The 21,236-nt window shown below is 40.2% G+C and overlaps 1 protein-coding gene across 1 annotated transcript in view; it reads right to left on the reverse strand.

Annotated features, from left to right (window-relative positions):
- PLCXD3 (phosphatidylinositol specific phospholipase C X domain containing 3) overlaps positions 1 to 20,840 on the reverse strand; it is a gene marked incomplete at both ends in the record, with an annotated part of 72,230 nt that extends 51,390 nt beyond the window's left edge. Inside the window, one exon of the mRNA XM_084225093.1 lies at positions 20,738 to 20,840. Within this exon, the coding sequence (XP_084081219.1) occupies positions 20,738 to 20,840 (103 nt within the window). The remainder of the gene's footprint in view (positions 1 to 20,737) is intronic.
- Positions 20,841 to 21,236: the final 396 nt, after the last annotated feature.

Below are 21,236 nucleotides of genomic sequence, written 5' to 3' on the forward strand. Positions count from 1 at the left end.
AAAAAGTGCAGAGGTAGAGATAGAAAACTACTGGTGGCAATCAAAAATAAAGAGAAATTTCAAATCCCTGTTCATGTTAATCTTTGGCCTCCTGTATCCCACACAGGAAGAGGAACCTGCCTCAGCTCTCCTACAGGGAAGGATGGTTTAATGAGGACCTGACTCAAAGTAAGACCTTGCTCATCTCTGGCAAGTGTTTGCTTATGAAGGTGCCTCTGCTTGTTGCAGGGGGTTTGGATGAGATCAACTTTCAAGGTCCCTTCCACATGCAACTATTCCGTGACTCTGCAATTCTAAGCAGCTGCACAAATTCAACAAGACTCGAAATAGCACATAACTTTTCCTTTCAGCACACGAGGCTGGTGTTCACGTCCAGTGCAGATCTTTGATCCTCAAGCCCTCAAGTAGAACACCCAAGTGAGAACACTCAGGTTTGCACAGGGGGCAGAGGGGCAGGTTGGTCCTGTGAGCCCGTTTTTAACAATGTCTTTCAAAGAGCTGACTTGTATAATCAAGAAAGAAACGCCAGTGACTGAAGCATCTCTTTGTAGTAAAAGTGAGAAAGTTGTCTTGAAGCTCAGGCACGACTGATACTAGTCCTTTCACTCAGACTCAAGGAGATAAGTTAGCTACAAAGCTCTGTGTTCAGCTGGTTATAATACCTGAGAAAGAGAAGGTTAATCTTTCAGGTTTCACCTCTCAAATCAGGGGCACAGCTGGTGTCTGACACAAGGGTAAGGACGCCAAATATTGCCAGCTCCAATGTATCAATTAAGTAGTGATGAACTCTGAGAAGAAAAGCCCTACTGTGTTTTAACCTCTTTACCCTAAAGAGCTATACACAGAGGATAATTAATTGTACAGATCCCTATGGGTGAAAGCCTAACTCAGCTGCTGGAAAAAGCCATGAATGAATGAATTACACACACACACACATAAATATATATAGATATATATACACACATACACAAATTAAAAAAAAATCTTCCCACATACATACATACATACACACACACACACACACATATATATATATATGAATTAAAAAGTTTGCAAGACTCCTTTGAATGTGAGCCTAAAGAGTACACCTGCAACATGTACAGACACCTTCAAAAGGCTGGGACGCATCCTTGCAATCATTTGTTACATTCTAATCCCACTCACTGTCCTTCCCAGGAATTAAAGAACACTTGGTGAAATTAGCAAGACATCCAGACTGAGACAGACTGTAGTCTGCCCTGCATTAGGAAGAGGGAAACACCCTGAACATGGTCACAGAATGGGGTCACTTTTAAAATGTCTTGAAAACATAAAAAATTCCATCCACAGGGGAGCCCACATGTATTTACTTAAGGCTCAAGTGGGTCAGCTTAGGGCAACATGTACATGGACCTCAGCAGTGACCTAACTCTGACTTCTTGAGAGCATTTCATGAATTCCAGATGCCTTTAGAAATTCAAATTTGAACTTTTACCAGTTCCCATGAAAGTGAAATCATATATCCATGTTACCCGAGCAAGTCAGCCAAAATCCCAAAGAGCGCTTGTTAAGTACGTCAGGTCTCACAGAACAATATTTCCATTTTATTATCTTCACTTGATATTAAACATATGGAAGCCTGAAAATATATACAGATATTTGTTTCTTTTGATGGCAGTGCTAGTCATAAACAAGGAATTAAAAATGTTTTCATTAACTTTACCCTTCTGCTGATCACCTACCAAAAAGGTTCCCTGTCTTCATATGGCTTGTATGTTTTTATTCATTATGTTAAAGCTCAGCTCCAGGCATAGGATTCACTGTTCATATTATGTATCTTAGTCCACAGTTTGCTTTGAAACAGTGAATTTGGCTGGGACTAATAGTATTGCCTGAACTTTGCAGCCTATTGATCAGTCAGATTCATCAATTAATTCTCCTGCGACCAGTGATAAGTAAACTTTCATTAATTGTTGCCCCACACATAATTGCTTAGTGTAAGAAAGTTAGGCAAGTGTTCAGGGAAGTTCACTTGGTCTGTGCATTCAAGAAGGACCTTTTTGTAATTCTAATTTAGTACCTCCCAAATGTTTGTAAGCTACTGAACCAGGGTCACAGCCACACTGCACCCTATTCACATTCTGACTTTTCCTGTTTTGAGCATATGAGTAGGCATTTAGAATTTAAACTACTATAAAACATTTTGAGAAGAAAGCTCTACCTAGGCAATTCTGATGATGAAAGGATTGTAATTTAGATAGAAAAATTAATACAAAGTACTGCTGAAAACAATGTGTTTCCATATTGCTCTACCTTGTTCTAACCCCATCTAACCCATAAATTCATTCTAAACAGTCCATATTTGACATCTTACTCTGTTGCAGGGAATGTAAAAATGCAAAGAAAAACCCTTAACAAACATTACTTTTTTTTTCCAGAAAAGGATTAGAAGATAAAGCACCTAATTCCAATGCTACAAAATGTAAGCTTGATTTTTACAATATTGAAGAGGAAAAAACATCACAACTAAGATGAAAAGACAGTAAGAGTAAGGAAAACAAAAATTCTACAGGTCAATGTGGTTACACTATCTGTTATGCAAAACAAACAAGTAAGTCTAATAACTATGAAGGGAAGAAATAAAGTAAGAAAAAAACCCTACTTATAAGAAATTGTTGAAGCCATGATTAAATGTCCTTGATTAACTGTTCCACAATTACTGTTCCTTTTTCAGTCTGGAGAGCAATATTGTCCCAGCATACATACTCTCTATATAATGTCTAAGTGAATATTTTCAGGTATCACTGCCTGCTTCTGGCTCCTAAAAACCCAATTTCTGCTCCTAAAAGCCAAAAAATGATTCAGTGCTTCAGGGCATGTACAGGTGAAGCAATTATTTAGTCATCCAGGTGATACTCTTCCTGAAGCAGACAGCACAATTGGCATTGCTGTGAAATATCCTTTCATAACCTTGCCAGAAGTAGCCTCTGCCTCTTGAAGAATTTTTAAAAATTTTATTTATTTAATAAAAAGTGGTGATAATGGCTTGGTTTCCAACAGAAATCTCTGCAAAGTGGTGAGACTACCATACTTTCCAGGATATGCAGGTAATAGAAAAAGGCTGACATTTTTTAGGCCTAAATTAACATGACATGTCCATTTCATAAAATATTTCTTATATTATTTAAGTTACTAAGAAATAAGGTTAATTTTTTATGTGTGTTCAACTATCAATCTATACTTATGCATTCTATTGTTCAAGAGCACCTGAAAGGTAGTATTTTAGAGGAAAGTAATTTGACATGGTTGGTTTACAGAACAGAAAAACCCAAGGGGATTAAGAGAAAATATCAATAGATTCACACCAAAATCATATTAGAATAGGCTGTTAAACAAACATAGATTGCAACAGTTAGCTCCACAAGAGAAGTAGCTTTAAAACACTGGAGGCTGGAATATACTTTAATTCTTGAGTATTGAGTATTTTCTGCTCATCTTGGCTCTTTGCCAGGAGTTTCCATCCCACAATTCCAGTTTCTGATCTAAGTCTATACCCACAAAAAACTGAAACATGTAGCATAAGCAGTTAAAAACAAAATGAAAAAAAAAGAAAAATCTGTATTTCAGACATCACAGAAAGGGAAGCTTTCAATAAGAAATTTTTCATTATGGAATGAGAGAATGCCTACAATCCATCCCAAATGGAGTATTCCTTTTTTGCAGTCTTTCATCAGCTGTGGATGAAGAAACGCATTTGTTACTTTCCAAGTTCTTCTCCTCACAATACAGCATTTACTGGAAAACGGACAACAGTAAGGGCATCTCAGATCACGGTTGCTTTACCTCTAAGGCCACAATAGGTAATGGTTATTGATGCTGGACTGCTGCCTTGCATGGAAGAAATCAGTTCAAGCCATGGAATAATTCAATTCAATAGACTCTACAGCGACTCTGAAACCTCATACTAAGATGGAGAGCTTTTTCTGGAAAGAACTCTGATCTCACTTTTAACAGATTTCTATTCTCAATCTATCAGTTGTTCTAGCAGTCTCATCGGTAAAAACATTCAGTTTAATTTCAAGCTGAATATATATGGAGAAAAATGACATTTATATTTCACTTCTTGACTATCCCCAGAGTATGCTGTGATAGTTCTAATCCTACCAGAAAGCCATTCTGAAAAATCATTGCTCATATTCTTTAATCAGACTCAGAAACATTTCCATACCCTGTAGGAAGAGACAGCTCCATCAAAAATATGACTCTCACAGGGTCTCTAACACCAACTTTCTTCATGGTCTTGATGTAGCAAATGGTCTCTTCAGGATTTCATAATTTCTAGTATCAGAATAAAATGTGTCATTAAAAGCTTTAAAAGGACAGCTCATGGAACAACTTATGGGACATCATTTTCAACTGACACCCAAGGATACAGAGACTGAAAAGCACAGGCAGAGCAAAGATCTCAACATCTTCTCCTGGTATCCCCGGTTTCCTCCTCTTCTCTTTAGCCAGGATAAGGAATTCCTCATCATTTGCTCTTCTTGAGGCTTTGAAATTCAGCTTTGACATACTAAACAGCAATACCCTCTTTCTAGGCAACCAGAGAACTATGATTATGGAGAACAGCATAGGCAGGAAACATACTTTAATACAGAACTACACTGTCACATACCTGGACCTCGAACACACTTTGAAAGTGCATGTATGAGGGTAAAAAGAGGATTGCATCAAAGGTGGAAGGGCTGTTCAAGCAGAATGAACAGAGTAACAAATACTGTGGTGATTGTGGGGTTTTGGCTTGGTTCTTTCTTTCATTTGCAGATACAGGGACAGCTCAGAAAGTCAGCATCACTGCCTAAAAAAGATGATGATAAACTGGTATCACGTGGGCTCCCCAGTAGGTACTCCAGCATTTTAATACACATATTCAGAAACTGCAAATTTAAAGTAACAGGAATTCTTTTTCAGTGCATATTACAAGAAAAGCTTCAGAGAGGGAGACACTAGTAATTTTTTCCACATCACCAGACCTTTTGTTTATCTTCATCTTATGGAAGTATTTCTACAACACAAGACGTGACTAGCACCCCAGAACAACTCATGGAGAGAGCAAATTTTCTGTCTGGATCTTGCAGAGGTTAAGGATGAAATGCTGCCAGAGAACAACAACAGTGTAGGCAGTACCCAAAAATAATAGTTGAGCAGCCTAGCTGAGATGGGAAGTGAGCTATAAACAATAGCTAGGGAACTGCCTGATACAGTATGTGGTCAGGTGTGTCCCATGGGTCAGGGACACCTAACCTCAAAGTATATCTGCATATTGAAAAGTAGCATAACTTATAATTATTAATATATTTCCTTGCATCTTCCCTGTTTTACATTTTCTTCTAGGATAGAATGTGCTTTGACTCCAGCAAATAATTAAAATATAAATTTACTTCTCACTGAGTTACAGCAATCACTAATTAAGGCCCGACTGGAGGTTGCCATCCTCCAGTTAAGGAGAGGTTTCTTATAGTATAAACAGTCCTATCAGCAGGCTGGTTCATGTAAAACACCTCACTGGTAAGAGAAAAAGAATCCAAAATTTTCTGCTTGTTAAGTAGTGACTTCTGCATAATCATCAGGCTGTAATTCAATTTGTTCAGACTGTGCCACACATGCAACCACCTAGACACAGCCTCCAATGTCACAGATGTTGGCTCTTTACCAGATAGAGGTACTCATCACAAAACTTCACTATAAAAGAGCACTGCATTTTGACAGAGCTTAAAATGCCCTCTGCGAAGAAGAGCTCAGGGAACAAATCAAGTCATGTACAAAAATTCAGTCTTCCAATGCCTGCCCAGGCATCTTATATGGTATGGGAAAACCATTTACCAAGGCATCCACAGCATCAAGTTTTATACAGCAACAGTTGTGGTAAATCACCCATAGTCTGGATTAGCAGCAAAGTCTCTAAATCTACAATACCCTTCCAAACTTGTCCCTGATGAAGAAATAAAAAAGTGTCTTAACTGCTACTCTCTAAACTACTTCTAAATACTTTCTACCAGAAAGTAATCTCAATTAAAGAGAAATCAACAAGGCATGGATGAACATTTTTCATCTCTTAAGAAGTTTCTAGAAGTGTTTTGTGGAGAGTTCCCTCAGGAGTAAACTTCACCAACATGCTGCCAACCTGCAGCAGACAGCTGCATTAGCTGCAAGAGGTAACTACCAGTGCTCCTGGGATCCATCTGACATTATCCACATGCAGCATAATGTGTGATTCTTAGGGATGTTCCCGTGCAGGGCCTTGCCAGTCCCTCCTAACTTAGCTTATTCTGTGAATGCTGTATCTCATTTGCAACCACACCAGAGCCACCTCCTCTTCATTAACCATCACAGTTCTGAGCATGTGGCTGTCTTAGGTTGCAAATGCAAGATATACCTAGGGGTGTGTATTCTATTGCCATCTGTTTGAGGTGGGGCAGTTGTCTTCTGTTAATTGGCCCCCTGTTAAAACCAGGTGGGGCAGTTTTCTTTATCTCTTCCACAACCACTCCTCCCTCCGGGAGATATCTTCTGTTCATGGCCCATTGAGTCTCACTGCATGACTGATGAAATTACATCATTCCATTGGGAGATGCCCCGCCCAGGGGGAGGAGCCAAGCATTCCTACCCAGATATAATCTGAGCCTTGGAACACCACAGGCAGCCTTTTCCCACTGGATTCCCAGGGGGAGACCAGGCCCATCTACACTACCACTGGACCTTCAGAGGAAACTACACCCTTCTACAGGATCACTGCTTCAACAGAACCACACCCGTCTCTGCAGGACTGCAGCCACCATTTAATGGGACTGCTACAACACCCTGACCCAGGGTGTCAGGTCGTATTCTGACTCTGCCAGTGTTGTTTTGTATTACTGCCTTTTTATTTTTACTTTTCCTGATAAAGAACTATTATTCCTATTCTCATATCTTTGCCCAAGAGCCCCTTAAGTTCAAAATTATAGTAATTTGGAGGGAGGGTGTTTACATTTTCCATTTCAAGAGAGGCTCCTCCCTACCTTAGCAAACACCTGTCTTTTCAAACCCAGACAGAGGATAACAACAGCAGTGGTGATTTCTTCCCAGCTGCCTCACCTGTCATAATCCCAGCTTCTGCCACCCTCCAAGTCTCTTCCTGAATTTAACATGTTTAAAATCCCCCTTAAAAAAAGAAACCCTGACTTTCAGTTTATTTTTCTCCAAATCAAGTCCATTTCCCTGTGATGCAATACAGTCTGCTTTTTTCATGTGCTTCTTTACACTGGTGTTCCTTGTATACTTCAATAATGAGCTTGTTATCAGCTAGGTTGTTAGTGAAAAAAAATTTAATTAAAACAGTACCCACACATAGCAGCAATGAAAAAGCGCCATGTTCAGTACTCAGTTTTAGCTGTTCAGTGCTGCGCTCACCAGCAAGCCATTCAGATTGACTGGATGCAAACACTGCTACCAACATTTATTTTGGATTTTTTAGGAAGTATCACACACAACAGGACAACTGTAAAGAAATTTTAACCTGTTGCTTCGACAAAGTAATTAATCTCTCTTCTTCCCCAAAGAAATAACTTGAAGCTTATTTTTCTGAAATCATGAATTCATTGCCAAGAAGAGCAGCAGGAAGTGTCTAACAGTAGGCATAGGCCTACTGGCAAACATCCTTTTAGGGCTTCAGTAATTTGATATTCTGATTGAAATTAAAGCTATAAAAAATTAAAAGCTATAAAAAAATTTTGTCAACAGTTTTCACTTTAAACATCCAAGCTTGGCACTCATAATGTATTTCAATACTGCAACATTGCTTAATTGCAGCACCAAGTTGTCAGAACACAGCCCCGTTCTGCTGTGAGCTTGCAGAAATCTTTCACCTGCATGGTTTATCACTCACTTTACTCAAACGTCCCACCAAATTCTCTCACACTCACATTTTTTTAAAGTAAGGTCTGGGCTGCAATGGTATAGACGGTTTTTGCCAAACAGGGGTCCAGAGTACAAAATTTATTAGACAGGGGTATTGCAGTAATGCATATTCTTGGAACACACATAAGAACAGAAGAAGTACAATTGTCTTTTCAGAGCCCACAAAAAACTTAGCAGCTGGTGAAATGCCTGGGTATATCCTGTTATTTAGCAGTAAAACGTGGGCCTTGTTACTGTAAATTTCACTTATTTTCCCAACAGCCATGTAATTAATACCTGTGTCCCTCTTTCTGAGCACACATTTTCCTTAACTTTTGCTGAAGTCTTCCAAGCAAAATCAGCCAACAAAAGACTCCCGGGCTCTGCTCTAGATGCTTTCTGAAGCAATGCTTTGCAAAGAGATGGAGCTAAATCTGGCAGTGTTCACTCGCTAATCTCCAGGCAAAGATTTAGGGTGGTAACCTAAATGGCTCATCTGCATCCCTCCATCCTTCAGAATATTTATTTCTTTTTTTTTTTCACTTTATTCTTTCTCTTGCATCATTTTGGGAGCATGGATGAAACTACTGGTGCCTTCATGCTTTCAGGCAATGCATATGAGGCTTCCAAGTGCTCACACCTTGCCTCTCTCCCCACTAGAATACATTAAAGATTACAGCAATATGCAACTTGCTTAACAACCTTCACATCAGGAAACAATTCCACACCATGCAGATAAAACCACCTGTCTGTGGTTCCCAGACTGAAAGAGGAAGAAGTGCTGCCAGATGCCACTAGGGAACATCCAGTGCAGGGTCGAGGCAGTGCTTGCACATAATTCCAACACAGCCCATGCAACCCCTAATGTAACTCAGAATGTGCTGCTAACTGGCCTTCCTGGCTCTGCAGGGCTTGCAAACCTCCAATCTAGCTGGAGCTGCTGTAACCCTTTATTTGATTCTCAAGTGAGGCCAGAAACCTTATCTCCTGTAGCTCACCCTCTAATCCATGGAGATCTGCCAAACCATTTACAGCCTGGTTTCACCTCTGACTGGTCCTTCTTTTGGGAGACTACTTCAGAGGTGGGTGATGCAATGCAGTGCTCTGTATGCCATCACATTTGATGCACGTGTTGCTTTCCTTGTTGGTATGACATAGTGCAAAGCACACAAATCTCATGTACAAGATATAAAAAACCTGGATGCATCTGCTGTCAGAAGAAGCTTTTCTCCTCTATGCTTGGGAAAATGTATGGCTTAAAGGTCAAGTCACTAAATTAAGATCGATAAAACACAGGTTCATTTTCTATTCCTGCCTCAGCATCCCTTATTTTAATCAAGTAATTTAGTTTTCCTGTCAACAAAACATGGAAAACATCCTGTCATGGTAGAGAAAATGAATCCTTTATAATTTGTGTTTAATATGGAGGCTATGGAGATGGATAAAATATGCACACACTTTCCATGTTCTGGCCATTTTTTCAGACAAGGTTTAAGCCTATGTCTTTGGCTCAAGCATCAGCAAAAGGCAGAATTCAGAAGCCCTGTCCTAGACCAGCCCCACCACCAGTCACTGGTGTTTACATATGCACTGGTGTTTACAGAGCTGTATCTACTTGGCAGGACTAATGTTGAAGTCACCATATCTGATCACTTGCACTGTGATGTCTCAAGAATCTCCAGCGCTACTGCTCTTCTCAGTGCCCCGTCCAGGTATCAAAAACTCCCTAATTCCTTATCTTCAATGCAATACAGAAATCCATGCAGTGTTTTTGACAGCTATTCTTCTATTCTCCCCACCATAATTTAATCTATTTTCAAGCCATCACATAGCATTGCAACATGAAAATCCAGCCTAGATCAGAGACCAGAGGAAGAGGATTGGTCTTTTGGAAGAAGCTGTTCAAAAGAGGTATGATGAGCCTTGGTGTTCCAGGTTTTCAGAAAATAGAGCAATACTGCTGTTAGGAAAGAACCATATGCAGCCTCAAATAACCCAAATTTTAAAGCCCTTTCTTGAAGAGTATTTTCTGTTTCAATGCCTATCTCAATTCCATAGTAATTCCAGGAAAAAAAATCACTACATCTGCATTGGGAGACAAAACCCAGAAATTTCAACCTTTACTTACTCTTGTTCCAAGAGTTCTCCAGACTTCAATTACACCAACATCTTAAAAGATATGTTGAGACTTTGAAAATAAGCTAGCTTGTCTTTGAAATACTTTGGTCTAAATATTAAAGCATATTATTACAAATAAATGTTAATACACCATATTTTCTACAGTAAAAAGGAGCAAAGTCTGTGAAAGGCCTGCTACCTCAGACACCATTACAATACAGATAAAACGCAAAATATTACTTAGTGGTATTTCAGCTTCAAAATAATCAATTAGGCTATATGCTATTTCCTCCTCTTTGGTACATAAGGTTTTGATCTAGCACCATTAGTCATCACAGTGTATGTGTCAGCTGATTGCAATGCAATAGGCAAAATCCCCAAACCTGCTTTTCTGTTGTTGTTCCCTGACTTATATTTAGGTCATAAGCAAAGACAATGGAATTTTTGGATAAAACTGAACTGTAAATCTTGTGATTTTCTGAAGATAGATTTTTTTTTCTTTAATGCATCTATTTAATAATGGTTCACTTAAAGACTATAAGCAACATAAGCTGGTACTTTTCTTTCTGACAAATGCATTTCAGTGGGTATTTTAGAGGGCCATATTTAAGTTCATCATCTAGTCAGCCTTGCTTTCTTCAGCTGTTCAGAGCAATTTATTTATCAAGAGCTAACTGAGGCAGACTCAGTTCCACCCTACATAGTGCACAAAATAAAAATACAGTTACTGCCCTAATTTAGTGACATTTCATACAGATCTGCATTTACACATGGTATAAGGCAGTGGAAAACCAGACTCAGTTAGATTCATGTTAAAATTTTGCCTCTTAGTGAACAGTGAATACTGTTATCCAAAAAACTGCTGAAAATTAATCCAAAGGAATTAAAAGCACCCGAACTATGAACTGAATAGAACTTATGAAAAAAAGTTCACTTTAAACACAGCAGTCCCATTTGTTCATCCTGGATCTTTCCTGGATTGTCTGTAAGTAGGTGCAAATTTTTAAAACACATCATTTTTTCTTACATAGTAACTTTTAAGCACTGTTTCAATCTAGCAGGCATGTTATCCTATCCCCGCTTACTTTCAAGTGTCATTTCCAATTAGAATACTTCTCCATATCTCTATTGGATCCTCTATTTCTGGCCTGTATCCGACTCTTAAGACAGAACTGAAGTAACATCTTATGGAAAGTGAGATGTAAAAGAGATTGCATTTTGCTTCTTGGCTTCTGCATTGCAAGAACAGCATGCTCATGTAGACAATAGCAATTTCAAAATGAAAAGCCATTATCTCTCACTTGAGTTGGAGAAGCTGCTTTCAAGGAATTTAATTTGTTTATCAGTACTTCTGAATACCTTTTGAAATACAAAACCAATTAATAAACCCAAAAAATTACAACAAAACACCATCATCTTCCTTCTCCATGGGAAAATTCAAGGTAATTCACAGCCTAAAATAGGTGGCTTGAAGATTAAGAAACCTTATCTCTCTTAGCATATCTGGGAGAGCCATGCTGAAAAAAGGTAAAATCCAGTTCTGAAAAGTACACAGGCCAGAAGAGTAAAAGGATATGTGTAGAGGGGAATATCCCTTTTTTCTCACCTGGTCCTTGAGCCTCTTCCATGATATAGATCAGAGATGACACCAGAGCCAAGGCGCTGAACATACTGCACCTTTGATCTCCCTTAAACACAGCACTTCTCCCTGGTCCTGGGCCTCCACCTTCACTCAGTTTAACCCCTTTCAATCGATATACAAACAGGGCTCTCCTCCAAAACTGAAATCACTTTCTAATAGCAGAGATTACTCTTGGTTTTGTGAAGGATGCAGCCTCAAAGGAAACAGTAAGAATTCTGTGATGTACAAAGCATATTAATAAGCAGCTAGGAACTGAAATCCCAACATGGACCAGATCACCCATCCTTTCAGTGACTTGTTCTCACCCCTGCAGGGCAGGAGGATGTGACCGGGCCAAATACATAATGGCACAAAAGCCAACCATTTCTTTGCAACACCACCATCTCATCCTAAGCTCCCAAAGAAGTCAGTGTTAGCTTTATTGGTTCATACACTGTTTTCAGCAAGGAAAGTCTGAAGCATTGCTGGCCAGTTCATTAAAACTGGTCTTAGAAATCCCAGTTTTCTCCATATTCCACACTTTGATTTCTAAAGGAAATCCTGCCTCATGCACACCAGAAGCAACAGCATTCATTTGTACATGTGCTGTTGATGTCCTTCACAGCATCCCTTGGCTTGTTTCCTCTATTATACATCCAAAAATTACTGAAGCTGGCTTGTTTTCTCCTTATGTATTGTCAACTTATAAAGTGTTTCTCAAAACACTCACTCGGCACATGCACTAAATAACACTTGGCTAACGGCATGAGTCCAGCTCCCACTCACAGCAAGAGCCTGCACTCCTAGATAAGCCTTGAGGCGTATCTTGACATGTGCTCCCCATTCCCATCCTGGACAGCACCTGTTTTGAGGTAATCTCTCCTATTTGAAAGAAGAATGGCTGTCAATTTTGCAACAGAAGTAGAGGAAGGCAGAACTCCAACTGAGCAATGCTTTGCAGATTACAATTAATCAAAACTGAGTATTTCCATACCACTGGCAAAGTTTCACTTCAATCATGGAAATGGTGAGATAACTGTACAAGGTGGAGGAAAAGTTAAAGCATTAAAAACAAAACAAACCAAACAAACTAACTCACAAATGTGGCCCAAAATAGACAATTCCAGGTTTGGATTCACATGGTCTAAGTGTTCTGAATCTAAATATATACCAAATATATACCAATCTATTAAAAAAAAATACTGATGCAACCCCTTTAAAGTGATTTTTTTTTAATGCAATGAGGATGCAGATGAATACAAAGACAGCATCTGCTACTCAGTGTCCAAGCTATATCTTTGCATCTTCCAGTTAATATCCTCCCTCTTTTGATGGCTTAGGTTAGCTGGGAATTTCTGTCCAAAACCAGCTTCATCCAGCCTGTTTACCCCAGTGAATGAATTACTCCTACCGTCGTGCCATGCAGAGTGCCAACACAATCTTCATTGCTTTCCAGCAATGGAAAAAGTAACTGGCAACTGCCTCCTGCAGCAGCTTCAAAGTGATCTCCTGTTCTGCCCACCACACACAGATGAGCCCCTTTGGACATGCAGGCACTTCCAGTCTGAGGGAACCCATCCAAGTGCCTCCCATTTTTTGACCACATGATGGGAATATGTGAAAATCATCCTCACAAGTGAAATACAAGAGACACCACTACCCCAGCTTGCATGGCTTCTCATACAGTAATCATGAACCTGATCTACACAATTCAAACAGTCTCGCAAAATTTGAGAGTTTCAACAGAAAGAAAGAAGACTAATCCTAAAATAGCAAATCTCTTGGGATTCCTGTGCTAGCACCTAGAATGAGCACCTGCTCAACTTCCCCATTGACAAAGCAACTTTTGGGTAGCCTGCACAATAGCTGGAAAGCAGAACTCCACCAAAAGCTTTTGTGAGCTTTGCGGTATAAAACAAACACCTTATCTTCCAAAGCACAGCCTAGGGGTCAGTGAAATTTTCCATAATGCACTGAGCAGACTTCCTAACCCAGCTCTCCTCCTAAGAGCAAGGCCAGCCTCAATATCAGTGGTCTCCTTGAGAGTACAGCAGGATTTAGCAAAGCTAACAAACTAATAACCTTTGAGGCTCTAAAGCATCAATTTGATTGCACAGCACTACATGTAACTCACCTTTTCTACATTTTTCTTACTCTCACTTAAATCCCAGTTTAGTAACCTTTCATAATTATAAAACCAAGCTGCATGACTGCCAATGTATAAAGAAAAGCCAAGTGTTTAATAGGATTAAAAAAAAATTCTATTCAAACACAAAACTACTAGGGACGACAGCATGACAACAAGGTAAAGCATGAAATATACTATTCATCTTACTGGAGTTTGTTCTGTTAAAAAAAATGGCTACAAAATTTATTTAAGGCTAGATTAGTTCAGTGCCCTTTATCCTGGCTTTTTTAAAATTATAAACAAAATTCATAATGCAGTAGACTTCATAGATGGGTTTTTGCCTTGATGGCAGCAGCACATGTCATGTATCTCCAATCATATGAAACATCCTAAGCGACTTACACAGAAGGGAGCAAAGCCTGGAACCAAAACAAAGGAAATCCCTTTCTTCTTTACATCCTCTATCTTTTTAAAGTATTCTGCAACATTTTATTTTCACAGTTGCAACACTAAGTATTTAAGCATGAGGTATGTGAGCTAACCAGGTAAGAGATTGGATGAGTCAAAGATTAACTTTTTTAATATGAAGAGAGACACCATTTCAAAAGATGGCAAAGCATCTGAAAACTGTTTTAGCAATTTGTTTTACATTAGATTATGGTGAAAACTGAGATGGTGTTAAAATAGACAGAAAAATAGAAACCTGGACCTTCTAAAATGAAATTATATCTTTTGGCCTTTATGTATCATTATTAGCTGATACTATATAACTATTCAAAATAATGGGAAATATTAAACCAAGGTTTGCAACAGTAAGTCAAATGAAAAACCCTTCAACTTAGCAAAAATTTAGATTTAAAATCCAAACCTTCAGATTTTCAACCACATTTCTTCCCAATTATATTGTTTGCAGTGTCCCAAGGGCTATACTATAGGGATTGCACAAAGAGATCTGTTCACAAATTAAGCACCTATAATTTGAACTTACTTTGAAGAAAGGATAAGATTGGAATGAAAGTTATTCTCCCTGGAACTGGCTGCTCTTTGAAGAGTAGAACAGTTAAACACAAATCTGTGTACTAAATCTGAATACCATTTATAAATTTTATACAATTAATTTCTAAAAAGTACTGAGCATTTTAATTATTATTTCTATACAGAACAGTAGAAGAGATTGCACAGTACTCTTAGGGTGTTTAAAGTTACAGTCTGCAAAATTTTGTCTCCCTGGAATCTGCATTTTAAACTACTTACACAGTTGAGAGCGTGTCGCATTTGAGCATCTTCAAAGCAAGATCCATTGTGCATGAAAGACAAGAGTTCAAGTTGCAGGAGAGTAAGAACCACAGGAAATTACCAAACATAAAACACACACCAAACACAAAGTTAAAGACTGTCAGAAGGTAAGGGCAGTTTGGATACACAGAACAGTCAAGAAATTTTCAGACAAGACATTAAAAACCCCAGCAGTTCATTGAGTTGGAAAGACAGAAATAATTCCAGATGGCAACAAAGCTGTTCCCTCTGCCACACCTGCCACGGTGGCAGGATGCAAGGCAGGTTGGAGAAGGCAGTTCTGCTGGAACTGAGCCGCAGGAGACACAGTGGACAGAGATTGCTGGACTAATAAACAGCCCCTGTCGGGAAACCAAGCAAAGGCAGTTTCGAATTACCTCTGGTAGCAGATGGGCAAGTAACCGAAGGGTTTGAACTGTTTGATTTTTACGGCAGTGTGAGTAAACAAACAGCTTTATTTTGTGTGTGCTAGAAACATATTTCGCAGCAGGAGAAATTAATGGTGAATGCCACAGGAAACTGTATCACACAGAAATATTTCTGAGAGGGTTGGAAATGACACATTAGCACATGCAAGGTCAGTGAGAAACTGTTTTGTGGCTAAAAGTGATTGATTTAAAAAGACTGTCAACAAATTAAAAAAGAGCTATCCTAAAGAAAAGTTATAAGGATATTTGCTCATTTTCTGATCAGAAAAAAAGAAAGCATAAGGTCCTTACTTCTGGTAGAAAACCACTGAAAATTGAGTGCAAGGCACAGCGGAAAAGAAAGAACTCTTCTAGGTATGTATACATGTCAAAAACTAATGGGCGACTTGCATTATAGTTTTATTTATAAGTTTACTTGCATCATCAGTTTAGAGCTCTAGGCAAAGCTAATTTTGTACAGAATTGGACCCAGGCAAGTGAAGCAGAGGTATTCTGCTGACTGGGAGCAGAAAGAAAAGGCTGAAACAGATCCCGCATCTCAAAGACAATCACCCATCACTCTTAAAGCCAAATCCAAATCATTGGCTATTCAAGATCAAAATTAAAGAGTTTCCTAATAACATTTAAACAGTGAAAATGCTGTGTGTCTACATAACCAAAAGGAAGAAGTTCTAGCCTTTTTTAAGGTAAAAGAATTTCCCCGGGGGCTAAGAATGGGGAATGTCTGTCCAAGAAACAAAATATCACTTGAACATTTGCAAGCTATTACAATGGAAGTTAAAATATTTGAAACAGAGCTGTTATGTTAATGCAGCAGTGCTATCATTCACAAAAAAGGCTAAAATATTCTGGTTGCACTGACTTTCTTCTCCCAAGTCTCCCCCTACCATCTTCTATATCCTAATGCATCTTTGACATTTGACACTACCACACATCCTCCTCTTTGTAAAATAAGTCCCTGTGAGGTCTTGCTCTTTCTTTGCAAAGTATGATGATAGTGGGAAATAGAAATTTCAAGTCTCAGAGCCTTTTTCTAAAGATGGGTAGTACAAAAAAATTCCACCTGATAACTTGCTTCTTATTTGAGGTGAGCCAAGATAGCTCTGTTGTGTCTAGCAATTACTTTCCAGTTGATGGACAAAGAAATTTATATGTCAAAATAAAAAAAAAAAATTAAAATCCCATCTGAAAAATGACAGAAGCCAATGAGGTCCTGGGAAAATACTTTTCCCGAGAATTGTATTGTTCATGTTGCATTTTCGAGCAACAAGAACATATGCTGAGGTCAAAGGTTTCATCTGCACAAGGAAATCAGAAAAAAAAAACCTGAAGAATCACAGCTCGAGAAAGTTATGCATCAAGAGATATTCTGGGTCTTAAATTCATTCAGATGATTTTACCCACACTTTACAGACATGGCCCTAGCATGCATCATGACTGCTCATATGGCAGAATCTTGGCGTAGTACCAGTTTTGGTGGAGGGATGAGTTACTTATGGAAGAAAATACTCTTTTCAATCATAAATTATTCTCATGGACTTCTCAGAGTCTTGGAATATTAGCACCAGGGGAAAAGGCAACAATGATTGCACAAATTATTCATACAAAGACTCTGATATTAAACTAGACACATATTTAAAAACTGACAGTGAGATAGTTTATTGATCAGTAAATGGAACAATTCATAAGGAAATGCTGCCTACTGATGTCTATTTACTGCACTGCATGTAACTGATATGATCAGCTCAGATTAAGGAAGGTGCATTGACACAGCAGAATACGCAGGCTCTCCATACCTCACCTTTCAGCCTCAGCTTGGGAGCATGAAGATTTCAGTCCTATAAACATGCAATGCCTCCAAAAACCTATTTCTTATCTGGGTCAAAGAGGCACAGGCACTGACAAAGCCCCATTTTATCAACTTCTGAAAGATTCCCTTCCTCCAAAGACTAGAATCCAGAGTCTTCCACCTTTTTCTTAGACAAACTGTTGAGAGTTTAGCCAGGAAGATCCTTTAACACAAGAGACAGTCTGCAAGCACTAGAACATGTACACCTTGACCCAAAGTCCTAAGAATATATCCTTTCATTATGCTAATTGTCATAGCAATAGAAGATTAAATTTGCGTGGCATTTTCTGGAAACTAACAGATCATTTTATTTCCAAAGAATGTATGCTGTTATTTGCTACCATTATCACTTGAGGAAAATCTGTTGTTTGCAGCATTAAGAGAACACAGGCATAGTCAGTTCAAAGAAAGATGAAAACCTCATAGAAAATGCATCATCCTCGTATGTGGAAGAAATTGAAATAGAAAAGTTTCTGACGGACAAAGCTGGCACAAGGTATATTAGAGATTTCTGTCCCATCTAGAGGGTTCCTGCAGTTGGGAAAACAAAAGGACCTAGCTTGAACTGTGGAGAATGAAATGAGTAGAAGAACTTCCTGAAATACTAGAAAAACCCAGCACTGATTTGTTATTTACAAAAGTATAAGGGGTGGTAAATAGTATAAATTTGTACTTGCATAAGCTTAGCAACTGAACAATAAAAGGGTTTTAAACATATTATGAACACAAAATTTCTTCAACAATGTAGTTTAAATACAATCATGACAGGGTATTATGGGACTTGTGCTTCTCTTTGCAACAGCTAAAATGATACAAGCATATATCTGTGCAAATACAACTGAGTGTATCACCTCAGTTCCAAGCACTCCTTCTAGACAATGAGAAATGCTCTGATGATTTCTAAAATAAAACTTCCCCCCTAACACAGTGGAACACCCTTTGTAATGGAAAATTAATTCTAACATTTTCAAGCTAACAGCTTGTTTTCTTCAACATTAGTATTGTTGGACTCTGGATCCAGAACCGAATTTCATCCAGCTGAAATAAGGTCAAAATCAATATTCCTACTGCGCAAGGGAAGTTTAAATCCTGCTGGAAAAAAAAAAAAAAAGTACTGTTAACTTCTGGTATGGAGAAAAAAAAAGACAGTGTAAATAAAATGCTATGAATACTTTAGTTCTTAAACACTAACTTCAAAAACAGTGAAAAATTCACATGAAGGTTTGGATTACACGCATTCCTTGTATTACCTACTTGAATACTAGTAATGGTAACAGTTACTATGCACGTTATTAATGCTCAGATGTAGACATATGGGAGAAAACTTTAACATAAATATTATGAATGTCCAAAAGGTTATTTATTCTTAAAGGATGAAACCAATCCCATGTTAACCCTTTTGCTTAATACTGTGCATGTCCACATTGTATGTTGAATATAATAATAAATCAACTGTTAAAAGATAGTGCTTAAACTACACTGATACCTATAGTCTGTGTGCCATGCTCCCTAGCTGACAAATTCACATGAACTATACTGCCACCCTCCCCATAAGACTCTATTTGCCAAACCTGGCATTTTAAAAGTGAGACAGGCAGATAAAAGGTCTGTGTCAATTTACACTAACAGAAGGACAAATTTCAAAGGTCTTAACGCTATGCCACTCAAATAATGTAAGTTTTTCTGCTAATTTCACAAAAAAGAAGTCTGTGTGCATTGCTGTTACATGAACAAAATAGTTCTGCCAATGTAAGGGCTCAGTCTCTGCACTTACAGCCTGCAGAACTTGCCCACTGCTAAATGCTATATTGGGATTAACCAGCACAGCCCACCGTAAACTGGTTTGTTTGTTGGCTTTTAATTTAAACATGTTGACAAGGTGTGAAAACTTGTATTATTACTGCCAAAGCTCTGAGAAATGTCCACTTTGAAAAACTGTGGACAGTAAGAAAGTAACAGAGAGATGTTGGTGAGATGTACCAGTAACAGCCTCATGATGCTTCCTTCGGTAAGAGAAGTCACTTAATGCTGATGCACAACAAAGGCAATTTTTTGCATATGGAAGCAAGTTAAGTTTCATCATATCTCCTCAAACCAGGAAAAAGTCTCTAAAACAATACCTGAAAAACCACCATGCATCCCAAAGAGGATAATTTCTCATCATGCCAATAAGAGTATTCCACAGTTTGTGGGTTAATGAAAAGTTATTATATTGGAAGATTTTTATAGGTCCAACAGAATTTGATTGAACAATTGCAGATGCCGGGTTCCTATGCCTTGGAGGGACACAATTTTATACAGGATATATTCAACCAACAGCAACACTCAGTGTAGCAAGTAAAATGCTAGATATAGCTTGTGTAAACCATAAGAAACTAAGAGACACTTAATTTAGAAGGGCACACCTGTGTCTAAATGAAACTATAGAAAACACATTATCACAAATATCAGCTGCTATTACATTGTCCTAAAGTATCTTTATACTATAAAAACTGGTGTAACAGGAGCACCTACTACACGAAACTTGCAAGAAGTGAACATTTCTCATAAGAAGCTTAAAAGACATTAGAGCTTCAGCATCTCTGAAATTTCATTCCAGTTAGACACCTTAGAGAGGAAGGATGCTGGTAAAGAGGTCTTGCAAAACCATGAGGTGCTCCTTCAAAACAGAGATCATCTGAAACAATTACTGGTTTGCATTCTAACATGTATTTTGCTTGAGTCTACAACCATACTTAATATCGTACCAAAAAAAAAAAAATTACTGAGGCAGGACAGGAAAGAGTTCGTAGTCTGAACACCATCACCTGCTATCCCTCATCTTATTTAAAATTGTGTTGAGATCGAGCGTTTTCTGACAGCGACATGACATGAAGCCGCACACTGCCGCAGCCTGCCTCCCCTCCCGCAGCCGCAGCCCTGCGTCCGTCCCCGCTCCGACCGACCTCGCCGCACAAGTTTAGGGGGAAAGGGGCAGTATGTGGCATTTAGGTCCTAGGCGAGGTTTACTGCGCGGGCTGTTACGCCAGTCCGGCGGTACAGGAACAGGCTCCCTTCCCTCCCCGACACCAGGTACAGCCGCGCACTCCGCACCCGCCGCCCCGCAGCCGCTCACAGCGCGGGGCCGCCGGAGCCGCGTCCCACCGGCGGCTCTGCCCGCACCTGCCCCGCTCGCTCCCACCCTCTCCCAGAGGCGGTGCAAGGCAGCGCGGTAAGGGACGGGCGCGGAGCCCCGCGGCAGCGCGGTAAGGGATCTCCGCGGAGCCCCGCGGCAGCACGGCCGGGGCGCGCCGCCTCCCCAGAGCGTGGAGCGCGGAACCGCGCCGAGCGCTTCGCCTTCCCGGCGCAGGGCGGCCGCGGGGTGGGCAGCCGGGAGCACCCACCGGGGATGGCCAGGTTGGTGAGCGGGGTGCTGTGGAGGCTGCCCGGCAGCGCTGCCATCCAGTCGGCGAAGAGCAGCTCGTTCTTCCCCTGCGACGAAGCCATGCTGCCGCCGCAGCTGTACCGCCGCCGCCGCTCGTTCCAACTAGCCCAGTCCCGGCCACGGCCACGGCCACCGCCACTGCCACAGCCCCGCCGAGCCCGGGCCCCGCCCGCCTGGCACCGCCTCCCCCCGCCCCGCCGAGCCCCCGCCATCTCCCCGCGGCGCGGCGTGAGAGCCCTCGGGGCCGGCACCGTGCGTGGCGCGACCGGACGGCACCGCCGGGCTCGGCCCGGACACTCGGTGGGCGATCCCGCCCCAAGTACCGCGGGGGTCCGGGGAGGGAGCGGCATCACGGCCCGGTGGTGGCGGGTTCGCACCGCCCCGGTCCCGGGCCCCAGCGCCCCGGCCCGGGCCCGGAGCCGGCAGCAGAGCCCGCCCCGGGAGCGCGGGGCTGCCGC

Source organism: Fringilla coelebs (genome assembly GCF_963513975.1).
Source record: "Fringilla coelebs genome assembly, chromosome: Z".
Lineage (NCBI taxonomy): Eukaryota > Metazoa > Chordata > Aves > Passeriformes > Fringillidae > Fringilla > Fringilla coelebs.